Source organism: Phalacrocorax carbo, chromosome 6 (assembly GCF_963921805.1).
Source record: "Phalacrocorax carbo chromosome 6, bPhaCar2.1, whole genome shotgun sequence".
NCBI classification, from domain to species: Eukaryota; Metazoa; Chordata; class Aves; order Suliformes; family Phalacrocoracidae; genus Phalacrocorax; species Phalacrocorax carbo.
Genome location: NC_087518.1, coordinates 47,142,649 through 47,168,269, shown reverse-complemented (window position 1 = coordinate 47,168,269; position 25,621 = coordinate 47,142,649). Strand labels below are relative to the sequence as shown.

General features: G+C 42.3%; 1 protein-coding gene across 3 annotated transcripts in view; it reads right to left on the bottom strand.

The window, feature by feature from the left end:
• Window positions 1-11,380: 11,380 nt before the first annotated feature.
• The window catches only part of FAF1 (Fas associated factor 1), a 173,776-nt gene continuing 159,535 nt past the window's right edge, over window positions 11,381-25,621 (bottom strand). For all 3 annotated transcript variants that reach the window (XM_064455119.1, XM_064455118.1, XM_064455120.1), the window contains exon 19: window positions 11,381-13,626. In XM_064455119.1, coding sequence (XP_064311189.1) covers window positions 13,543-13,626 — 84 coding nt within the window. In that variant the 3' untranslated portion in view covers window positions 11,381-13,542. The remainder of the gene's footprint in view (window positions 13,627-25,621) is intronic.

Sequence of the window (25,621 nt, the reverse complement as noted above, 5' to 3'; positions counted from 1 at the left end):
CAAATGCCATCTGTTTCCCTGCTGCTATCATCTTCACTTTTAATTATCCGCCCAGCAGCCTAATAGAGATGATATTAAACTAAATCTTTTTGACATTAAAAGTAATTATCCCCAAACCAATATTACAAGAATGAAAATTACCCTCCCTTCCCCCCCCGCCGCCCTCCCCCCCCAAGAAAAAGGCACATCCTTCCTAGTCCAGGCAACCTCTTCAGATCCCGGCGCGGGGAGAGGTAGACGGATCTCCCGTTAGCCCGGACTTCTCAAGTATTTGAAACATTATTAACTCGATTTCCCTGCTCCCAGTGGGGGAGGAAAAAGAGGCAAGGGAGAGAGATTTGTGGAAGGAAATACAGGAAATTCGGGGCTCCGCATATTCCCGTGTGGGCTCCCCTGCGCGCCCCGCGGGACCGCCCGGCTCGGCGGCGGGGGCGGCTGGGGCTGCCTGACCCCACCGGGCACCCGCCGGGCTCGGCCCGGATCCCAGCGCCCCGCTTTTCGGGAACACCCTCTCGTAAACGTACACACGTGCGGTCTCCGGAGGTGCTTTGCACCATCCGACGGCCCTGGTCGGGTGGAAGGCACTGGCGTTGAGGGGACGGTCATTATAGAGACATTAGGAGCGGGCTCGTAATTAGGGGGAGGGCGGCGGGTCCCCTGACAGATGGTCGCTGGCTGAATTACCTCCGCAGAGTCATTTCACTTAGGCTCAAACTTCTCCGCCATTTCTCCTCCGACTCGCTTTAATACGAGCCGGAGCCGCGTCCCCCATTTCCTTTAATATGTGCTAAACTGAGCTAATTTTAATTGCATGTTTCAACTTTGCTAATTAAATAGAGTGGTCTAATTAAAAGTGACTAGGGAACAGTTTTAATTCAACCCTCTACTTTTTTAACAATCCATTATGCAACAAATCCAGGGTAAGCCCTCCCTTTAAAAAAGCTACAGATGATTGAGTTTTTACACCTTTTTACACGCTCACAATGGGGAGACTTGACCCAACATATGTAGCGGCGGGGCCGCCCCCCCCGGCTCCCCGGCGGGGCATTGGAAGCGGGCTGCCTCGCTGCTGCTGCCCTGCCTGAGCGCGGCCGGGGCCGGCGGCCTCCCGGGGCCGCCCCGCTGGAAGTGCGGAGACTATTAGCCCAGCAGAGGTTAGAGTAGCACATCCCCAAGACAGCAGCCCAGGATTTGGGAAAATCGGGCTCTTTACACGCTTCATCTCTTCACCAAGTGCTCATTAGGTTGTTAACCTCTGGTTCACATGAAAGGGGCATGTGATGAATCCCCTCCCGAACAAATGGGCGCATCCCCCTTCAGGCACTGAACAAAGCCCTTAAAATAACTGCACAAGAAAGCCTGTAGTTGTTACTCTAAAATTTCTTTTCTCTGAGCGCTTGTGCCCATCCACACACACGCACGCACACAGAAAGAGGAAAAAAAAAACCACGCACACACGTAAATCCACCCCCCCCATGCGCTGGAGCTAAAAACTTAAAAACCCGGGGTCCGTCCCCCGGGCCTTCGTCGCTGGCTGGTTGGTGTCCCCCGGGTTTGGCTGAGACTCGGGCTGGGGCTTCCCAAGGGAGGGGAACGAAGTCTTAATCGCTTTAGCGGAGCGGGCGGGGAACAGGCTCTCCCTGCGGAGGGGGAAAGGCAGGCGCCCCCGGCCGGGGGGCAGCCCTCTGCGCCGGGGGGCTGCGGGGGAGCGATGCCGGGCCGCCCCCCCCTCCCCGCCGCTGCTCTCCCCTTCTCTCACCCGCCCCCGAGAGACAAGTCGAGCGGTTTCACGGGTGAGGAGGAGGCGGGCAGGAATTTCCCGTTCCCGCAGGGGGAGCCCAGCGCCGGCCGGGCCCCGCGGGGGGGACCCCGGCCCCCCCAGCCCCTCGCCCGGGGCCGCCGCCCCGCTCCCCGCGGGGAGCGAGCGCGGCCGAGCGGAGACTCCTCACGGAAGCCGGCTCACCTTCCAGGGCGCGTATTGCTAATCGAGGGGTGGCCGGCGGAGCGAGCGGGAGCAGAGCCCGGCCCCCGCATTCCCACAGCCCTTGCATGGATTTTAGGCTCTTTAAGACCTTTCTCCCTCTCTCCCTCCCTCCTTCTCCCTCTCCCCCTCCTTCTCCCTCTCCCTTTTTATTTCCCAGCCCCTCGGGCATGGATTAAAGTGACAGACAATTTTCCCTTCGCACCTTATTGATGGTTAAATGCACTTTGAGATAATGCGCGGAGTGCGGCGGGGGGGGGGGTTGTCCCGGGAGCGCGGGGCGTTTGGAGCGCTCCAAACCTCGGCGGGCCGGTGGAGCGGGGCGCGGGCGGCAGCGGCGGGGCGGGGGGCGGCTCCGCACACGCTGCCCCCGCTCCGAGCCCCCCGTCACCTTGCAGGTGGCTGCGGGACAGCGGAGGCTCCGAGGGAGCCGGCCCCTCAAAGGCGCTGGCCGCGGCGCAGAAAACACGCGTGTGCCGCAGCCTCTCCTGCAGCCGTGGGCCTGCGGCGTGGAAACACACGCTCACACACACACACACACTCAGGTAAAGAGGAGGCAGCAGTTCAGAGCCAGAATGACTCAGGAAAGCTCCGCTCTGCTAATTTACTATAGGCAGCTCCGAGAGGTTCATTAAAAAGGCTCTTGTCAGCTCCCTAACGATCCGAGAGCTTTTTAATTATATTTTATATTCCTCTACCCGTCTCCTAACTTCAAACACATGGTAAAAGGGATTTGCTGTTTTGTTTCAGGTAAAACCTAATAATTAAAATTCAGACCCCGTCCCATGCATCTGCTTCGCCTTTGCCAAATGAATTGAAGGGAGAGAGAAAAGCGATTTCATTGAGATCACAGATGGGGTGCAGGTTTTTGGAAGAAATTTGAGAAACACCATTGTCCAGAATCAAAACTCTATGTCTTGCCCCACAAAGGGGGCTGCTTTAAGCCCCTCAACTTCTATGGGGCTTGTTTTTTAAACTTTAAGTGTTCCGCACAATAAGCTGCCACCAAAATGTCACAACCACTCTGATTCCAAGTGTGTCTCGCTGCAAAGGGTGCAGAAAAATGAAGGGAGCAAAGGGAAGGAGCGTAATTAAAAACCCCGGCGCTCCCTCACGCCTGCTGGGGCACGGCGGCCCCTCGGGGCGGGGGCGGCCGGGGAAGTGCCCCCGCCCGTGACGGCGGGACGGGCACCCCGAGGTGCGGGGCAGCTCCGGCCCCGCGCGGCCCCGCGTCCGCCCAGCCCCGGCCCGGCGCATCGGAGCGCTGCCATATTTTGGAGGCTAAATTGTTTCATTAGCCGAAAGCAGAAGATTAAGCCTTTTATTTTTATTCATGATCATGACAGCCCCGGTCGGATTTGCCGGAGGGTGCCCCCCCGTCGTCCCCCCCCGCCATGTTTGTTGCCCGAGGAGCCCGGGAGTTTAACAATCCTGCCGGAATGCGACAGATAAATACAATCTATATCGTTAAAGAGACATATTGGGAGTGTTTGCGGAGGGGCGGGAGAAGAGACCCGGTGCAATAGCATCAGCAGCAAAACCCACACGCACTTAGGGGAAAAAAGTAGTGCTTGTATTTTTACAAACAGTGAACACACGCTATGTAACGAGGCCCTTACGCAACCACGGACTTCTCTCCAGTTGACGATGGACCATCTGCAACTTCCCACGGCCCCGCTCGGCCCCGTCCCGCGGCGCTGCCGTGGGCCCTGCGGGGCCGGGCGGCGCCCGGCAGTGCCAGGCCTTCCGGCTCCATGGGGTGGCGGGTCTTTTTTCCCCAGTAATTCTAGTTTTTTTCCCGCGCGTCCCCTCGCAGGGCCGAGCGGCCCCATCCCCGCCCACGCCCGTGGGGAAGGGCACCCGCCGCCGCGCCGGCCCCACGCTTGCAAAGGCACGGCAACCAGCGGCCTCGCTCCAGCCGAGGTCCCCCCTCATTTCCCTCTTTTGATCCTTCTTTTATTAAATTTCACTGTTTTTCCGGCGGGGGCGGGCGGGCGCTCCCCGCCGCGGCCGTGCGGGCAGGGTCGGGCCGGGCCGGGCCGGGCCGGCGTGCGGAGCCGGCTCCGCGCTGGCAGCGCCTCCGGGCCGGGCGGCCGCGGAGACCGAGGGGGAAGGAGGCCCCTTCGAAGGGTCGGCTCCGCGCCGCTGCCCCGCCGAGGCGCTCCCGGGCGTCGCCGTTCCCGGCGCGGCTTCGCCCCCGCCGCCCCGGGCCTGCCCGGCCGCCGCTCCGCCTGGGCGGGTGGCCTTAGCGCCCCCGCCCGCCGCCAGTGCCCGGTGCGGGTTCTTCCGTCGACGGCTTCGCCCCAGCCCAGGAGGGGCCGCGGGCGGCTCCCTGAAGGCGCGGCGCCCGCTCGGGCATGGGAGGCGTTTTCTTTCCCCACCCTGTGCTTCCGCGCCGCGGTTTCCCCCGGGAGCCCGCCGGCCCCGAGGTGCGAGGGCGGGGTTGGCCACGGCGCCTGCGACTCCCGGCCCAGCGCTGCGGCTGCATCCCGGCTGTGCTGGGAGGGTGACGGGGGCGTCCCGCTGCCCACGGGGCAGAGCCCTCGGGAAGAGCGGGCAGGGCCCGCGGCCGCCCGGCGTCCCTTCCCGCGCCCCTCACGCCCAGGCGGGTCCCAGCGCAGACCTTGCACGGCTCGGGTCGCGGCCGCCCTCCCGCCTCCCCGCTGCCGTCGGGCCCTGAGCGGGGGCCCCTCCTCGCACCCTTGGCGGCGGGAAGGCCGCCATGGCGCCTCCTCACGCCGGTAGCCGCGCTCGCCCGCGGTAGCCGGGGTCAGCGGCGGGCGAACTGCCGCCCCGATTGCTAACGGAGAAGCCAGGGGCTCTCCCCCGCTCTTCTCAGGGCGTGTCTCCGTGTGCCAGCAAGGGCCCTGGGCGGTAAGGAGGCCCCAGCGGCGCCGGGGCGGCCCCTCGGCCGCGGCCCCTCAGCACCCGGCACCCGGCGCCTCTGGGTAACTCCCGGCGGAGCGGGCGGGAAACCTGGTACCGGCCCCACGAAGATATATATGGAGGAGGGAAAGACCGGGCTTGGTTGCGAGGCTGCGGGAGAAGTGGTAGTGAAGGCGCCATGGCAGGGGACAGGGATCGCTGGCCATGTGCAGAGTTCTGCTAGCAGCGAGCGGAGCTGGGCGAGGGACGGAAAGGCAGCTGGATTCTGCAGATGGGGAAGGACGGGAGAGGTGGTGCCTGGAACGGGTTAAAACCATGGGATGGGAGGGCAGAGAATGGTTAGTGTCAGGCAGAAGTTGTGCTCTCCCATTAAGCGGACCGTACTATCTAATGGTTAGTGGAAAAGGTGGAATTTATGGGACGCTGAGCAATGGTGGGGGGGAAGTGAGCTTGAAGAAGTGCAAACTTGCTTTCCTTTATTTTCTTTTGGGTGAAGAAGTGTTGTGCTTTTTCCTCCCAGCTCTGGAAGGTTTTGTTACAGGGCAAACTGGTTGGCAAGAAATCCTCCATCAAAAGGACTCCTCCATCTTTTTTGGATTAGTGCTGCAGTAGAGACCTTCTTCCCTTGAGATAGCGTGCTAAGAATTTATCATTGGTTTTGAGACCAATATTATAGTGGGTCTATGTTTAAGTATATTTTTTGTCATGTAATTCCAAGTCCGGATAATACTTTATTGTAAGAACAGGGCCTCTTTTTCATTATTAATAGCATTTTTCACCTGTAAAATAATTTATTTCCTCTTCAGTGGGGAGGAGGCAATATTCTTATGCAGTGCTTAAGCAATGATATATATTATTACACTGTACATAGCGTATAATTCTTCAGCCTTATTCTGTGCTTAAAAATCCTGTGAACCCTACCTACTTTATTAATAATTATTAGTCTTTTTTCATAGCGGTGCATAAATAACCTGAAAATCTATTTTCTGTTTGAAGTAAGGGGATTGCCTGAAATTAAAAATAGCTGTGATTATGGTAACTGAAAGATTTTTTTAAAATCCACATTACACTTTGAGAGCAAGCAATTCCTCCTTCTCTTGGAAGATAAATTCATTGCTATAAGACTCTCATAAGCAAGTAATTATTAAAAATTACTAATATTTTAATGTTTTTAAAATAAAGGGGATAACAATTTATTCGAAGAAAGACTCCATGAGAAGCTGGAATTTTAAATACAAAGATCAAACCTAAGTTAATATTTCTGTAACAGCACTTTATTCTTCAACAGCCTTTTTGACAGTGTAATTTCCGTTGTTCATCTTTCATACTACTCTGCCTTGGCTGCTCTTCATTTATGAGCTTGACTCTTATCCTGCTGTGACCGGCCTCTTTTCACCAGCCCAGTAGTGCATAACTGCCATAAAGTTAGTTTAATTGGTCTCCTAAGGATTCAGTCTGCTTAAGGGAAATTATTTTACTACAGGATGGCATAAAGGCAACATGGTGACTCTTAATACTATTGCCTCTTTCAGCACAGAGGGCACGACGTGTGTCGTGCGATCGGTTGTGCTATGCCATTTCTTAAGAACCTTAGCAGCTAAGTACACCTTACAGTATTTTTTATTTGACCTCAGTGGATCTTAAAGCAGGCATCAAGCAGCCCCTAGATTATGGAATCCAGTGGTGTTAATCTAACTTTTTATTTGCTTCGTTATTTCTGTTATTGGCAGCATTTTTGTTTCAATAAAAAGCAGCGTTATCAGCTCACCACTTTGATTCATTTTGGAAAACTATGATAATTTCACAAGGAATTGGTTTGATTCCAGAAGTAGACTATGATGGCAGCTGGATAAATGCTAATAAAACTAGGAAGGTGTTTGTAAAGCAAAATGGAGAATTCTCAAAGGGTTAAGTGGTTAGAATGTGTATTCTGTTGAATCTGGCATTTTTTGATTGATAAGAAACCCTGCTCGTGCATAGTGATTCCTTGATGACAAGAAGGCAAATATGATAATAAGCATTATCTGAAATAAAAAATACACTTGAAAACATCTAAAATACAGGGAATGCTGCAAGAATGCTATAGCTGCCACAAGGTAATTGTCAAAGGAGTAAACTGCACGTTTGCCTTGAATTTGCTTATAAGATGAAATAAATGTTTTGTGTCTACTAAGACTTCCCAGATGCGAACTCTTTAATGCTTTTAATACATGTGCATAAAACCACTTTTCATATGACTAGGGAAGATTGGTAAACTAGAAGTTAAAATGGATTGAACAAACTTTATAAGGAATTGTAATCTTGAAAACCTCAGTTCATTTTTTTCCTACATTAGAGGAACTGCAACAGTCACACAATGTCTTATTCACCTTTGTCTGAACCCTGAAAAAGTAGAAGCATTTTTCTGCAACTCAGTGTTCACTGCAATTTGCAGGTTATACTGAGGTTATAAAAAAAAAAACCCTAGATTTTTTCAGTTAAATCCACAAAATAATTTAAGTTCTTCTGTAGATGTAAGTTTATAATTGTAATTGAAAAAAAAAATCCCTTCTCCGTTGCCACCACAGTTTGGAAGTGCTTGCTTTTCCTTACACAACAGAAGTCCTAATTAATCAGGGCATATAAAACAGACAAATAGACCTAGACAAAATGAAAATATGTATGTTTCTACGTACATATCAGAATGATTTAAAAACTTCTGAAATGGTTGAAGCAATGGGAGGTTTCAAATGATGACAAATTAGGTATCGGTAAATTTCAAAAAGACAAGATTGTGAACATGGTGCTGTAGTTACAAGGTATAAAATGGCTATGAATGATAGTAACTCATGATAATTGGGGCTGTGATAATAGGTTAAATAAAGCTAGAGGCAAACAAAATGATAAAAAACACATTTCGAGGTAAATTAAAACATACATACATTCACTATTTTACTTAAAAATCACCTGAGTAGCATTTCTCTTTAAGAAGAAAATGGCATAAAGAGGAAGATAATAATGGGAAATTAAATCACAGGTAAAAGGCTAGGATTGTAGTAAAAACTATTTGAAGTCACTGCCTTGGATCCTCAGAGTACACATGCATCTTACTTAAAACGACTCCAGAAGGCCCACCAGAAATACTTGCGCCATGTTAGCCGGCACATTAAAGGGTGCAATTGAAAGACAGAATCAAATGTGGAGAACAGAAAAGAACACGACTGTGGAAAGTTAACTTCTGGAAGACACAAAACCAGAACTAAACAACTGACAGACCTTGAAGAAGAATTGCCAAAGGTGTAAAAGATCATTAAAAATACCAGAAACGGGAAGCCTGCCAGAAAGATAATTGGACTAATATATTTTCAGGGCGTGAAGGAGTACTTAATGAAAGTAGGGCAATTGCAGGAAAACTAAGCCAGTCATTTGCAGTGATGTTTACTACAGTGGAAACATCTTTTATTGAGGGAAAAAGGGAGTATTACTCAGAGATTGAAAGCTGGAAGCAGTAAGCCACAGTTTTCACAGTGAGAAAGGATACCAGCAATGTCCCCAAGGATCTGTGTGGGAACCTGTGTTATTCAAGGTACTCATATATTATCTGGAAAAAAGCTATCAGTAGTGAGGTGATGATATTAATGAATGATACAAACTCATTCAGGATGACTGGATCGAAAGCAAATAGCAATGAACTGTGGAAGGCTGTCACAACACGGAGTTGGAAAAATAGTAATTGAAACTCATTGGCAGTAAGTACAGTATAATGATTGTGTTAACCAGTAGTTTTGTGAGCACAAGAACTAATGAAGCCTACTTCTATAACCAGTAACTGAGTGACATTTTAATTGAATTATATTAAGGCTGCAGTGTGACTTCAGTCTTTATTACATGTAAAAGAATCCACAGAGAAAAGCCCCAGCTAAGGAGCGAATTCTCTGGTATGTAATGAGACATTAAATCCCGTTGAAACTTTTTTCCTGCAGGTGGGTACTTGGGCTGCTCTCTCAGGTCTGTAGTGACTAGTAAGAGTTGGCTCTAGCGGGAGCCTTGCCCTCACTGCACGCATGGTACCTCCTGCCTGGCTTCCTATTTCCCGAATTCTGGGCTGCCAGCTTTCACAAAACTTATGGAAACTTCAGCTAGAAAAACTTGTTTAATACCACTTGTTTAATTCACTTGAAATTCAAAAGTGAAGGTAAAATGTAAAGGTCATAACAAGGCATTCAAAAAAATATTTTGAGAACCCTGATCAATATAATCCCACATAAATCAGCACTGCTCTCAGAAGGAGCAGCCCTGCCTTCCCCTCGTCTTCAGTTACTCACCTCCTGCGTGCTCCACCTGCTTTTTGTCGGTGCTGGTGTACATACAGCCACTCAGCAAGCTGGGTCAGGCTGAAAACTACTCCAGGAAAAAAATGGTTAGTTTTAAACTAGATTAGTTTGCCTAGCCCCAGTGCAAGGTGGGGGCAGAGGTGGCTTTTCTGGCAGCACTGCAGATCTATACCAGATTAAGTTGAGTATAAAACTGCCTGGATCCTGACAAGTTTAGTGCTAAATTTGGTGTTCCTCCCTCTTGTCATCTGTGAGGAAATGGTTTCAGGTAATGAACAATGGGCCACGCTGTGTACAATATATAGTAATTTCTGAGTTCTTTCATGACCTGTCCAGGAAAAAAAAAATAAGGCTACTGCTGTTGCCTTCTCTTTTATAGAAGTAGAGTAAGAAAATTTAACTAGGATGGAGACTCACCATTCAGTCTCTCCTCCTAGGGCATTTGCCTGAAAAGACCAAAGACTGCAACGGACGGTCACTGGAAAGGGCTGGATAGCTCATCCCAGGCAAGCACCCCGTCTGCAAGCCTGAAGCCTGACACTCCTGCTCGCACCTTCCCTCTCAACGAGCTTGAAGAATTCTGTGCTTTGACAGCCAAACAGCTTTGACAGCAGAGAGTGAGTACAAATGTTGAGAGCAGCCTGTACTATGGTGGTGTTGAAATAGTCTTCTGAAATGTCTGACACGGGCTTGTTTCTCCTCAGGCCCATGTGACTCAATATGGGAAAACTTCTGTGGGAAGTAAAATTCAATGAAAACTGCAGGGCAGACCCAGGAGAAGGGCACCATCACTGTTTTGAAATAAAAATGTATCCTGTGCTTTGTCAGATGTTAGAAGAAAGGACTTGGTGCTTACCTTGCTGTACAGTCTCACTGCTGTAACCCTGAGTGCGAGGAGGCACCCTGGGCCAGCAGAGAGTAGGAAGCTTCAGCTCTAGTGAGGAATGGCATACACATGACAACTTCATCTTCAGCATTTCCTCCTGACCACTGTTGACCAGTTTCTGGTTCTGCCTGTCAGTGGCTCTTCAGATGTGGGTTTTTTTGGTTTTTTTTTTGCTTTGCTTTGCTTTGTTTGGAGACCTATTTACGTAGTTTTGGTTTGTTGTGGGCCCCATTTTAAGGTGCCTAAATCTTCCTGTGCATTGTTTAGGGATTTGGGACATGAGGCTTGGATAATGAAGTGCTTCAGTCCTGTGAATCAGGGTCATGGCGATCTTATTTTTCCCCACATACGGAAGAATGAAATCATGTAATTTTTTAGTAGAAATATTACTGTAATTGAAAATTTATTTTAAGTTTCTAATGTCACTGAGAAGGTACAGTTTACGAAAGCCAAAGTCCTTTTCTGCCATATTAAAAAGAATAAAGAAAACCCCCAACATAGCTCCATTAGAAACACCCTCAGCACTCCCACTGAATTTAAGAGTGCGTGTGCAGAGAATACAGAGCAAACACTTGTGTTCTGCATGTTCTCTAATAACTATTTCAAAAACCAATGTCAATAGGAAGTTTCTTAAAAAGCTGGAGAGCGCCCCACCTTCACCATAATGCTCTGAAGGCCAATACTGGAAGCTGACACATCGTACAGGATTCCACTCATTAACAGTAATTCCTTAAGACTTAAAACTAATGCATTAATCACGTTAATGATAATCCATTAATGTGAAGAACCTGAAGATAAAAAGGTAGAATAAGGGATATGCTCTGTAGCAAGTGTTACAGTTTTAGGGTAATACCGAGTTACAAAATTAGTCTGTAGACTGACTAGATGATTAACCATGTCAGCAGAGTGTACAAAGTGAATAACATGGTTTAGGAGAGCAGAAGATGATGGCATAGAATATTAATGTTTGTACACATAGGGATTGGTTTGCATGGAGGGTGTAATTTGGAAAGGTGACTCTAGATGGTTGCTTCTTGAAATCAGGCCCAAAGTATTAACGGACCAAAATCATAAATGTTTTATTTAAAGAGTGATACACTTGTTTACGTTGTGGCAGAATGGTCCCTACGTACTGATCTTGATATCTTTATATCAGAGGGCAGTAATGCCACCACTTTAAACACTTCCAGTTAATTATCACCAGAACATTTTGATAACGACAGTGTATTTTGTAATATGAACAAAATGGGGGAAAAATAATAAAAGAGTTTAGAAAAAAAAGGCCAAACAAACCCTGGGAGCACTGACTTCAACTTCAACAAATATTCAAGCCACATTTAATAACTTTATGAAACTAGTATCAAAGTAAAGAGTATATAGTCAAAATACAGAAATAAAGTTGAGTGAGAGGAAACAGCCTGATGATGAGCTCAAACAAAAGTTAAACAGAACAGATTAATATAAACAAGTTAGCCGAAAGGTCGCTTTGCTTTGTGTAGCAGTAATTCAACAATTCCTTTCCTCAATAGCCAGCTTAGAAGGAAGAGCTAATCTGAAAAAAAAAGATATGCATCACTTTAAAATCCTGCTGTATGTGTTACTGTGATTGTTTGTAGAAACAGCATCACCCCAATTTGCAACCTATGTTAATTTCTTATTAAATAAAACATAGCAGATTTTTTTTTGTAAGAAAACAAACGTTCAGAACGAAGTGTCTGCATTCAGCGTTCCATTACACATACATTTATCTTTCTCTTGGCTATGAATTCCTTTATTTGTGAACTGCAAATGATTAGAATTTGCTTACACTTCCAAACCTTTTGTTTGTCATAGATACTTCACTTCTAAAAGTGTCTGATGTAGCACTCACTAATTACAGAATTACAAAAGGTAGAATAAGGCTTTCCCTGCTCAGAAATTTGCATTTTTGGTAAAGGTAACAATATATCGGCTTCACTAACACCCTAATAATAGGCATACATTAAATTTTCTATCACCATTCTTTCAAAGAAAAAAAGAAAGACTAAGAGATGTGTGCAATTGGTTTTTGCTTAGTATAAAATTTTCCAATCGGAACTCATTTTGCTACAATAAACACTATGAATTACATATAACCATATGTAGAAAACAATGTGCCAGGCTTTAGAAAAAAATTTTGATTAGCAGATGACAGTTCTGTAGTGCTATTGTGTACTATCCTGTAAGCCCAGAGATTAAAGAAAAGCAAAAAACCCCAAAATTAACCAACCCAGATTTGATGCAGGTTTGGCATCAAGTGTACGTTATGATCTTGGACTCAGTATGCTCATTATATGGTTGATAAATGTAAAGTACCAGATTTTTCCACATGAGATAGCAGGTAGTTGGTGCATACATTTCAGACAAGAGAACTAGGATTTCTTTAATCTGAGACGGGATCCGTAACCTATTGTTAAAATGTCCAAAGTGTGCAATAATAAGGCAGATTTCTTATTACACCACCTCTTAAGATACTCATTGTTTGATGAAACAAACAAGGTGCTTTAAAACAGCAGAGTAATAGGATACAAACGAGTGCCAGAATGGAGGAAAACTGCTAAAGTGGGAACCGCCCTTTCTTTCACAATGAGAAATAAAGAACTTTTGTATCTGATGTTTGAAAGGTTTTTAACCGATGATATTCAGTATCAGGTGATTCCTGAAGTGTGGGCAAGATACCAGGTTTCTGGTACTGGCCATTTCTAATGTTATTTAAATATTCACATCATGCAGTAAAGCAGTTTCACACACTGCAATGTAATGGAAAATACTTCCTAAACTGAATCAGAACTGAGACCCAAAGCAGAACCAGTAAATAAATATCTCGCATATATGTCAAACTATATTCTTCAAACAAAACCTTACATCTTATCAAAGAAGTCAGAAGGTACTAACAAAAATTGTATGCTTTCTACTATAATACTGTTAAGTTTCCATGGCTGAGAATGTCCCATTAATTTTTTCTGCCTTTTTAAATTAGTTGCCAGTAGAAATTCAAACACAGAAATAAAATGCATATATATGAGAGCACTGGCTCAGCGAGATATCAAATATACAGCATTCTAGTGTCAAAAGTACAGGCAGAATTGTCCAAGATTTCTTGGTGAAAAAGGGGCATTTGAGGAGTAAAAATTCTACTTAACAATCACTCACATTTTAACAGTGCATTAATTATAACAAAAGCTGGATGATAAGTGAGCAACAGAGTCATAATGTTCAGTGTTCATAGCAGAATTTTATCCTCTGCTCATTTAAATGAGGTTGGACACATATACTCATGTATGTGAAACTTTAAGTAGCTTTCTTTTTTTTCATTTCTTCAGGATTCTTGCAAGAGGCAAAGTTGTGACATTGAATTGCGTTGGATGATAGTACAAGGTGGTGTTGATAGAAGTCTTCCTTTCGACACTGTGCCTCTGGCTTGTCAAAGGATGATTAGTCCTACAATCTTGTTTGACCTATTCTTTTGCCTCTAGGAAAAGGGTTTCTTGAGGATACAGTTTTACCTCCAGTAATGATTTATTTGGATCCAGCTGAGTCACCTGTAAAGATAAGAACAGGAAGATACATGTAAGTAGGCTTTTTGAACTCTTTATTTTCACAGGGGAGAAAATTTTGAGTCCCTCCGTCAGTGATAACTGAAGTTGTGAGTATGAATTCCCAGGATGCAGATGAAGAAATATATACTGTATATTGTGTGTGGTTATTATTATTATTTTGTAATAACAAAAAACAGAATAATAATAAACAGAATTCACTAGATTAATTCCAAGAAGGTCTGGTTTTCTACCATAAACCAATGTGTGAGTGTACGTTTTTGTCACAGTTAAGATCTTTTGGAAGGATTACTAGAATGCGAGTTAAGATGAAAAATAAAACCGTAGTCCCAGAAAAGTGTCCTAAAATTTCAATCAAGCTGATGGTGCAAGCAGCACACCCAGTCCAACGTGATCTCCCCATTGAAAGGGGAAACTTATTCTGCCTTTATTTTCCTACTCCCTTTCTTGCTCTGAGTCACATGGTGAAGCACCTAACTTTCACTCACTGTGATGCTTATCAGCCACCTCAGCACACCTAGGCTGGGAGAAAACTGTCCACTTTTATCGGTTTGGTTATTTTCTGTCATGCTAGTGAGTTTAACCGGTGAACACACAAGTCCAGACAACTTCCCATGCAGTGCGAGGTAAGTAGAAAAAGCACTAAGCATTAAGTAGAAGGGAGGAAGCAGGGCCCTCCTCCTTTCTTTGGGAGTGAGATGCTAAATCAGCTCACCATATGGTGAAACTGCATCTCAACCCAACTATTGAAATATATGCTATAATGCATGCGTGTGTGTATATATATGCATTATAAGTACTATGTGTTTATATATCATTTATGTAGACACTTGCGTGTGTACATTTGTATTATAGGATTGTTCTCTGGAATCCTGACTCCTCGTTGGATTTGTAAAGGTATTTAGGCAATCGCTTGTGCAGGTGGGCATACAGGAGAATTCCAGGGAGAGTTAAATGCCACGCCATTTGGAAAGTAGCGATACAGGCACTATCTGCACCATTATTGCTAAAGTTCTTCAGCATTCAGATCTCGGTGCCAAACCCTGCAAGCTGCTCAACATTCTGACTGTCCCATTACCGACTTTCGCTTAAGGCAGATAAGCAATTCTCAGTTTATAGTCAGAAACTTTTGTGTTGAGGATTCTATTTAGAAGCTAGACTGCTGCCTATAGGATAAATCTCTTCCGTGAAAATAAAATTTAACTGTAAATACTACATAATATTATTTATATAGACAAAATAATGACAACAAGGGTCCTAGTGTCCTTCAGACATTCAGGTTCACATGCCAACACTGTGATGTCCTTCAGAAGACGACTGCAAAGCTTCTTACAGAAAGATGAACATTATTTTTAAAAATCCTGCCACCTTCTGAAATACTCCATTTCCATTTTTAAACTTATTTTCCCTGGTAATTCTGTTTTAGTTCATTTTGCTGTGTGAGCACACTAGTTATCAGAAGTTTGCTTCTGAATAACAGATTACTAGTCTCATGCTATAGGCATAAATGCAAATGCATACCGATAAACATATTTTCCAAAGTTAATTTTGTTTGATCATATCATGCCACTGCTTTCTTAAATTATTCTTTGAAAGCATCAAGTGTCAAGCACACCAAATGCTAACAAATTAATAAGAAACACTAAATGTATTTTTTCTTAAAAGCATAACTTGCGAATCCTTTTACCATTAATAAAACCAATATTGCTCGTTTTTCTCTCCCCCCCAACTAAACCAGGCAAATTTAAAATATACTTCTATTTCTATTCCTTTTTTGGATAATTGCAGAAAATTCATTATTTAAACAAATATTAAAAGCTTATAACTTCCTAAGTCCGTTGAAATCAATGTAATTTCACCTCTCTGACTGCAATAGATTTAAAAAAAACAAAAAACAATTAAAAAAAACCCCAGACAGATGCATTATTTTGATGCCCAAAGCAGGAACATATTATCTTAAACTTCATGTACCATGGTGAGCTATTGCTAAATGTCTGAAGAGAAAAATAATTTATAAAAACCAGACTCAATTTTAGATTCCTATTATCTACAGTCCAATTATGCATTCCTGCACAGATGCTGCTTAAATTATTGAAAGGTTATTATCTTAGAAAGCAAAGCTGTTATGTAAAAAAGAGCCAAAGTAGTGCATTTAAGTTTGTGATTACAGAAGTATGCTAATGAAGTATCTTGTTGCACTTTTTAATGTTTTGGTATTCTGCTACAGTCCATTATTGCACATAGGCACAGAAAGTGAGGTGAATAGGGGTCTCTGCAATTCACAGCACATGAGGTATTGAGCACCGGAGAAGCTATTTTCCTTCTTTTCAGTTCAAGCAAGTATCTAATTAGACACCTCTATTTTCAAATCCTGCAACCTTTTTTTGCAAGAAAGCTAGGAAAGACAGAACAAGTCTCTTCTACATTTGGAAAAAAAAAATCTGAAAAGCAAGCCTAAGCAATGAAAACAATCTTCCAGACTGTAACCACATGGAAACCCATTATTCACTTGAGTGTAATTCAAGATACGTATCCTAGTCTAAACTCTAAGGTTTGCAAACTTCCGAGTACCTTCAATGATGCCCCTTCCCCAACGGCTTCGTACTTAGAAGGCTAGCTAAAAGCATTCTGGAGTACCTGCAGCAAAAGGACTGTGCAGCTTTTCACCATAATTTCAGTGTGCTGCTTAATTCACTGAGGGACAGCAGAGTTTGCAAATGTTTACACCATTACCCAATTAACTAACAATATGGCTCCTACATCTGTCAACAAACAAAGCTGTTGTTGCTTTGTTTTAGCTCCTTGGCATTTTCTGTTCATATGGGTCGCCATTGTACTTAATTATCACACCATAACCCTTCTGCAGCTTCTACTTTGTTATTTGTGGTTTGTAAATATGCTGTTTACTACGAAGAATGGAAGCCTTATTAGTGAACACACCTCCTACCAAAAGAAATGGTTTCTCTTGTAAATATATGAAATATAAGGCCTAAAATGCTTTGTAACTTAAGAGTATTTTAAAACAGAATTAGAAACCAAAGAATGATGTAGAATAGAGATCAGAGGACCCTGGAAGAGCTGTAGCCTGCAAAAGTGTGTCCAATGTAGTGTTTTAATGAGTTTTATTAACTTACATATATTTATGTGGATTATTTCATAATGAAAAGTGTTAAAATACCTTCATCTTTAAATCTGTATACCTTGTTTCATTACCATTAGGATAAATTCAGGAGTCCACTTCAGTTCTGACAATCCTTTGCTCTGATGCCATTGCACAGCACTGCTCAAAACAGCCCTGAGCGTTACGTAAGTTACATTGTCCAAAACACCAACACCTTTATTTTTTAAAGTTTGGGGGTTTTTGTACATTGTTGGCAATTAAACATGAAATCATTTAAGCATGGTTTGTATGCGGAATCTGATTTGGTCCTGTTGAACTCAACACTATTACATAGGAACTCAGGTGGTGAAATTAATGCTTTCTTGATTAAGGTTGCAAAATTCACCAAATTAAGCATTCAGCATCTGTTAAAGGCCTAAATGAATGCTAAAAGCATAGTGTTTCTCTGTATTTTCAGGTCCTACAATATCTGACTTTCTACCAGTCGCATGCGCTCTGAGAGTCCGCTCACGTGTCACGTGGTGATACCAGCTGATGAGGTGAATGTATTTTAAAAATACATTTTGTGGGTTTGCTAAGGTAAGTACTTTATAATGAAACATAAACTAAAACCCCTTAAAAAGAGGCGCTAAGCTGTTCCAAATTTGTGTAGTGAAGAGGGTGGCAGAGGAAGGACACAAAGTTCAGATGCTGAGAGAGTGTAACTCAAGTGACAGCAAAATTACTAATACGCAAGCTCACAGAATTCTGCAGAGTAACATGCGTGCACATTCAGGGCTGCCCCAAAGCCAAAGCAGACAGTGCCCTGGGAGTTTTCATCTTCAGGCAAATGACTTTCTATGCAAACTGTAACGGTCCCCTCTCTTCAGGGAAGACCCCTTCTAGCAACATGCCCCGAGGATGGTACCAGGACCGTATTTCTATCAGTGTGAGATCTTGCCATTGTTTAAGGTGGTAGAACAATACTTTTCTTCCCACGACCGACACACTTCTACAGGACCTTACATTTTGGTGCACTTGAGCCAAGACTCCATCTTTTAATGTAAAGAGCTTCATTGTGTAACTGATGTTGGTTCGATGCACAGGAAATGTATTATTTTAACAGATACTTGTTTAAATGAATTCTGTGGTAATTATTTCTGCTAAGCACTAGCTAGTTGGTTTGAAGTACTTCTGCAGTACTTTGAAGACTGAATGATTTAAGATGCACAAAACCAAAAGACAGCAATGTTAACACTAGTAATTCTGCAAGAATGCAGTAGCTACTTATACTTTATTCTGAATAAATTCCTTGGGTTTTTTAATGACACAGTAATGAAAATTAATACTACTTTAAACAACATTTTAATACATTTTTGTAGCAAAATCTTTCCTTCCAGAACAATTTTCTTATTAATTCTATCTTTACCTTTGCTGACCTATCTGTTCTATTACACATTCACATCCTGAACAGCTGTACTTTTACCATTTCAAAGGTGTGGCTCCTTACCCTCCCTAACTCTGCAGGGAAAAGATAAATACAAAAACATGGCTTAATGCCCAGGAAGGTCATTTAAAAGTAAGGAATCAAATACACAATTATTATGACACTTATGCAAGCAGTAAATATCACACCCTTCACCTTTCTCTACACCCTAGGACAAGGATCCGATTCCTGAGTAGCACAGCCTCTATACCACTTACACACGCATGAATACATTTAATGAATCTAATGGACAAAGAGTTCTTTTACTCTCTTTCCTAATCCTCCTGAAGTATAAATGCAATAGCAATTACTTAAAGGCACACCTGGTAAAGTACCAGATCTGTTTAAAAAACTATATTTTCAGAATGACACACAAACAAATACAGTGAATCCTTTCTACCTATTGAAATATCTGAGTTATACAGATAATATCCTCAACTTGAGCATCAAACAAAGGTAGGGTTACTTTATAGAAATATATGCAATTAGATTTGGTTTAGTTGAATAAACTTGGAGATAATTTACATCTGAATTGAAGAAAGCTGTCACAAATAAGGAAAAATATGTCATAGTAAAAGACTTCTAGTCTCGTTCTAAGTGCAAAGCTTTAATCCAGATATGTCATGCTCTTATTTATTACCTTATTTCTCGTAAGAGATTTTCTCAAAACAGTATTTTCGATTAAGCATATTTTTAAAATACATTTACTAAGCAAAGTAACAGATGTTGATAAAACAGAAAATTGTGATGTTATATCCTCCTGTTTGAGCACACTTTCCACTTTCTTAGAAAAAGCCGTGCAGCTCTCTGAGATACCCGACATGCCACCCATCTTTACAAAGTGTAAATTTTCGTTCACTTAACACAATTCATATCAGAAAAGAATCTGCTGCATAGATTTTCATCAGTGAAGGCTGATAAATCTGGCTTGCATTACTTGTCTTTTTAGACAGTAAATTAAGATAGCAACTGTGTTCTCCTCTTTCATAAAATACTAAGCATAATGGCAGGACAGTGTAAGTAATAAAGATAAGCCCACACCCAGTGTTGCTATATTTGTCTAGTGACACCGGGACTATCTGGTGCTTTTCTAAAAGTCCAACGTTATGAATTCATGATTCTACATGAAAATTTGATTTTTTTAAAATTGGGAAAAATAGCTTATGTTTGTGGAACAAAGCTTAAAAAGCCACAAACACTAATCATTCTTGCACCAAAACTAAATACCATCCCAAGTGTCAATTATGTTTAAAAAACCCCCAAACCAATCCAAAACCCAACCCCACCACATTTACCCAAATCCTGTGACTTTTTAAAGTGGATTGTAGAAGAAATATAAATCGGGTTTATCTACTTTCCAATAAAAGATGTTAGGAAATGCTGCGTACAGCAGTTCCACTTGGGTAGTTCTGAGGTAGTTCTGTGCTTCTCTTTAGCCCAAGATCAGAAATCTTGTTTGGTGATTAGTACTCCCCCAAAATATGGCTGGAATACATCCGTTACTAACATGACTGAATATCTGGTTTGTGTTTATTTCTAAGAATTAATCTCACTGAAGATCCACTACAAAAAACCTGCGTTTTCCTCTGGCCTTTCAAACAGCTCATTTTCAATGACAAAATAACATATACACTTTTTCATCTTGGCAGGAGAAGTGAAAACACAGAAGTATTTCAATTAAGTAGAGTCTCTGTCAATAATGTGACTCTTGTTGACGTGGTATTGATGGCGTTAAAGTATAACCGAAGTTGCCTTATACACCGACAGCCAGAAGTCTGAGTTGGTGTCCGTCAGAGGAGTTAGCTGCAGGTACTGAACAAGGCGATGCTGGTCTATAGTGCCAACAACTCTGAGACTGGAGGATTTCGGATTCTGAGGGAAGAGGAAGGTGCTGTAAAGCTCTCAGATTTTCTGCTTTCCTCCCTTGCTTTTTACTTGTTTGAAACCTTTGATCTACTTAGGAATTCTTTGTGTGGTTTTGTGGATAAAAAGAAGCCAACAGTACCCTGGAACGTGTCTTTTCCTGAAAAAGGACCTGTGGGGAGAAGAGCCCCGTCACCTGCTCCTTCACACTATTTACTTTCAGTTTTCTTGCTGAGTAGAGAAAAGGCTTAAGTACTGGCATTTACAGATGAGAGCACTTGTATGTTACGCATCCTTTCTACTGTGCCAAGGAGCAAGGGAGTCCGTTACTTGTGGGCTATATTTGCTTAAGTAAGCTTATACTTGCTGCTAGTGTGCTTATATCAAACGAACAATTACTGATGTATTTAATTATTTTAAAATGTGCTAGCTACAAAGAAAAAAGATCATGTCCCCAGAAATACCCTAGCTTTCACTGTGGATATTGATGAAGAGCTGAAAGGAAGCAAACAGCCACATCTTCTGCAAGTCTGAAAACATATAAATACATTTTGTGCTCCAAATGAACTGCAAGAACTTTGCTTTGCATACATCCCAAAGGGGAATGGATGTGAACACAGTCACTCACAGGAGAATGACCCGGGATTGGAATCATGCGCACTTAATTATAATTGCATGGAAGAACAATCCAAAAGGGGTTTTATCACAAGTTCAAAGGATTAAGATGTTCAGATACCACAGTGATATCTACAGTATAACATTGTGATTGGTAGATAGGTAAATAGAATAAAAAGCGCGCCTAAAACTGCTTTGGTGATTTAGTCTGATGTATTACTTATGCAATTACCAAAACAGCAGGAGATCATTAAATTTTCTGGTACCCAGACACAGCATTCTTAGTATCATACTATTACAAAGGCTTTTTATTGGTATTTTATCATTACATTTTCTTCCTATGAGGGGGGAAAAACCCCACAAAATTGACATTAAGGATAAATTCCGGGGAAAAAGTACAAAATACCTTAAGCCCAGTTTACGCTGGATAATACCATATGCAACAGCAAAGCTCTGTGGCTTAACTACGGCATCTTCCTGTGAACAATAACACACCTCCCCTGAAATAAATGTTTTGTAAAATGGGGCAGTGCTGATTAAAAGAACGCTTTTGGTCACAGCGATGTGCTTGGGTGGACTATATCAATCACATGGTTGGCATTACTCATTGGGTTAACTAATGAGGAAGACTTAACTGAAAGTTCACATACCGCATTGAGTATTCAGTGTTGTGGTGAACGCTTGCTTACTTTAGTGACCCTGAAGTAAAATAGCTCATCTGAAATGCACACCTATTTCCTGAAATTGGTTAAACATTCCCCATATTCAAACAGAGTTGTTGTAAGAGATCAGAAACTATATTGACTTATAGAATGTAATTCTATTTCTTTTTAAAATAAGCTTACATCTATGACATGAGGAAGACATTCCATCCATCTCCTTTCAGTGACTTGATACATGAAGAGCTTTAATCTTTCTCTTTGGGTGTCATAGTTATGCAAAGACACCAGGTCCGAAAAGACAGATCAAGCCTGTCTTTCTTGGAAGAAAACATTACGAAAAATCCCTCTGTAATACTTACAGAATTTTTCACTACCTATATGGAAATTATATTTCCACAAAAGTAAACATCACATATCAAGAAGCAAAACCTACTCAATATTCTCTAAAGTATTGCCATTGACTTCAGTAGGACAAGAATATCACCTACTCCCTTTGTTGGTGCTGACCGAAAGACTGTGAGACTGCTCTTTGTGAGCAACAAACTTGTTAAACGCAGTAAAACCCAAGGGTTGCAAATGCTTCAGCGTTCTCGCTGCAGAGACACGTGGTCCATTTCTCTTGCACTCAAGCGTAATCAGTCCAATCGTTCTACTGTTACAAGTCATCAGGAAGAACGATCAGAAATCATGCTTCTAAAAAAGGCATGGGAATATGTTAGTCTGGTATGGCCAATTTGCTTAGGCAACTTCTCAGTGTCTTAACTAAACTAAACATAACTGCTTGAATAAATAAAATAACAACATATCCTGAAAAGAGAGGAAAGACAAGGGCAGGTAGTGTTGACTTAAGGATAGCTGTAAATGACAAGAGGAGGGACGTCTACCTTTGTAGGTGGCTATGGCCTTGTGTAAACTAGATCAGAGCTGACAAACACATGCCACCATCAGATCTATATTGACCTGAAAATTTTTAAATTATGTGAATTAAAAGAGATGAGTACTATTTTACATGGTAAAAAACATAGATATCAGTAACTGAAATGTCTGGAAAAATTACATGGATCACATGTTAAATTTTCCCTGCACTTACAAAAACATTCTCAAATTTTTTAACACATCAGAAAAATATTTCATTAATCTGAAATCCTCCTTTGCCGTAAAACACATATTCAAGCTACCTTCCTGATTTATGTGAAGTCACTAGAAGTGCTATTGGGTATAACCATGACACTGCATGAATCCTTTCTCATGATAACATCTTTCTTCCATCTTTCTATCAAGATGATGATTAGGGGAAAGAATGTTAAAAGCCAGAGATGGTCCTGGACATGTAACTCTTTAATGAACTATTTAGAGAGTTTAAACACCACCTAATGAGTTTAAAAGTAGGTTATCTGAAGGAAGTAGTTTGCACTGGGTGAAAGGCAGGATAATCCTTACAAAGAATGGCTTCTAGAACTGATAGACAAAATTGCCAAACTACCTGGCATAGCGATACAGGGATCGTGCTCTAACATTACCTTTCCGAGAACATCAGAGGATAGCTACCTGCTCAGATGACTATGTGTGCTCAGCGCTGCAGCTAAACTTAATATCCTGTGGCATTTTCACCACTGTGGGTGCTGAAGAGGATTACTCCTGCCAGAGCACAGGAATGAATGAAATATTTGGGTTTGGAGGAATATCTTACTCTATACTCCCATATAATATTAAGAATTGTCTGGCTTTGCACTTACTGAAATCCTGATCATACTTAATTTAAATTGACATGCAATTTGAGTTAAATTTATTTTCTGCCCTTTCAAGGGAGACAGATTTTTTGTTTCTGTTTATTTAAACTGCTGTTGAAATTGGTTAATTAAAAGGATTTAAAAAATCTTAATACTCTAAACAGAGCAAACTGGTTCTGAATTATTAAGCAACATTTTAGATGCATTTAAATAACCTTAAGTGACTTAACTGCCACCTGATCCTAAGCTGTGGCTCAGAAAAATAAAACGTGAAATACTGTAGAAGTCTTGGCTTACCAGGGCTTCCAGATACAGTAAATAAAGAGCTTAAGTCTCTAATACCATGTCTGCAAAAGGCATACTCTCAAATACATGACTGATGCTCCACCTTAAGGAGAAATAAGCAAAGAAATTGTAGAGTGCAATTTTGATTTTTCAGAAGAAATTAATAATTTAAGTCTTTCAAAACTAGTCTTTCAAAAGAGAGAGCATGCCACAACCTCTCTTTCTGACAGGCACCATAAAACGTTCACAAACATCATCAATCCCAGCAGGGCGGCTGAAGCCCAGTTTGGGTAAATTTGTTCTGCACATTCCTCCTGTAGTTTCAGCTAGACACGGTACACCGTCAGCTTCTTGGCAGCTGGGTGAAATGCCCAGCCCCATAGATGTTAAAGAATTTTAGGAAGACCTCTGCAGATCTCCACCACAGAAGGAAGTGAGGAACTGATCATCCGGGAAGTCTCCAGGGTACTGGGAGAAGGTGGATCTTGCAGCTGGCAGACTGAGGACTACGGAAATTAGCGTTTGGGAAGGCTTTTAAGAGGAAGGGACTTAGAAGAAATAGTGAATGAGAAGGTTGACTGAGTATGCTAATATGCTTAGGGTAAGCTCTTTTTGTTAGAGTTAAACACATGTTGAAGATTAGAACAATTCTTGGAAGAAAAGGAACTATAATTCTAAAATGAGCACATACATTTAAATAGTGCACACATTTGCTTCCATAAACCCTTTGCAGGTGCATTTAAGAGTAACGCAAAGAACTTACAATACAGCTTTTCACTCTGAATACAGCTCGCCAAACATTTTCAAAGTTAGGGGTACAAGTTACCTGCTGACCCAGGTTCCCCCGGGTGATACACGCTTGTCGGTACAGCATGCAGTGCTGCCTTGGTTAAGGGACTGAGAGAGGAGGCGGTTAATATCTGATTTCAGTGCTAGTAGAAAGAACAACACAGTCAGCGACAAAGACCCAATAACAAGTCACTGCATGTGCTTAACTGCTTTGGAATGTCACTGCTGCTTTAAAATCTACAAGTAGTGTCTGGAAAAGGTTAATCTGTGTATTTACTCATGTGTAGAAGTTTGTATTTACAGTAGGGTTATGATACCAACTTTAAGTTAGCTAAGGATATCCATGTAAGCAACTGGAACATAGAACTAAGAACTAATGAATTTTTATTTACCAAAGAAGTAAAAATACTTCAACAACACTGTATCAGGACTGATGGCTTTGAAAAGTGGGTAAAAATGCTCCAACAAGTTTATTACAAGAAACTGCTGATTTGGTTGAAGATAATCCCCTTGTTTGGATAAGACAAACACTTTTGGGGGTGTGTATGTTGTAATACAGATTAGGCTAGAACAAAAAATACTAACTTGAGATGACATGTTTTCATCTTACTGCAGCAAAAACTCCAGCAAAGTAATTCTGATACTTTCAAACATATTTTTTTCAAAAATGTTACATATAGTTTAAATAGAAACAGACATTTTAAATGCTATGGTTTCTTTGGAGCACAAGCATCCCAAGTGCTCTGTTCTTGTTGCATAGATTTCAGTGGATGTTTGTGACATGTACCATAGAGCAAAAGGGTCTTGACAACTTACAGTGTATTTTTAAGAGACCTTATACCAGGAAGTCTAAGGCAACGAATATATACTTTTACTGTACCTCCAAGACATTCATCAGTGACTACTTTTTTTTTTTTTTTTTTTTGGTAAATCTATGGAGTTGCACACTTCCAACTTTCCAAACCTGGGGAACATGGCAGGTGTTATTTATAGTTCTCAATGGTTATCAAACCCCTGGGGATTCTTTTTTGTCTGTTGTAGCGGTGGTGGTCACAATGGCAACCAGATTCATACATGGCCACTGAGTCAATCGGCATGAATCATTTATGTGGCTCCTCATACATGGCATTATTAGGTTGGAATCATAGAAAAAAGATGACAGGGTCTTTGCTTCCCATGCAACAGACCAATGGCTCCATATACTGCCATTAAATTCTCCTTCCTCTGCCTCAGCGTTTTCTCCCTGGCAGTTTCACAAACGTACTGAAAAGACCAGCCTGTTCTAATTTAGTCCCTTTTTTCTTTTCTACTCCTTTTTAAATTTGTTCTTATGTGAGTCATCTGATCAATTTTTGAGTTTGTTACAGAGGACTAAAATTAATAATGATGATGATGTGATTAAGTACAGAAACAGCCAGTCTAAAGTGCAAAACAAATGTAAAAAGTTAGA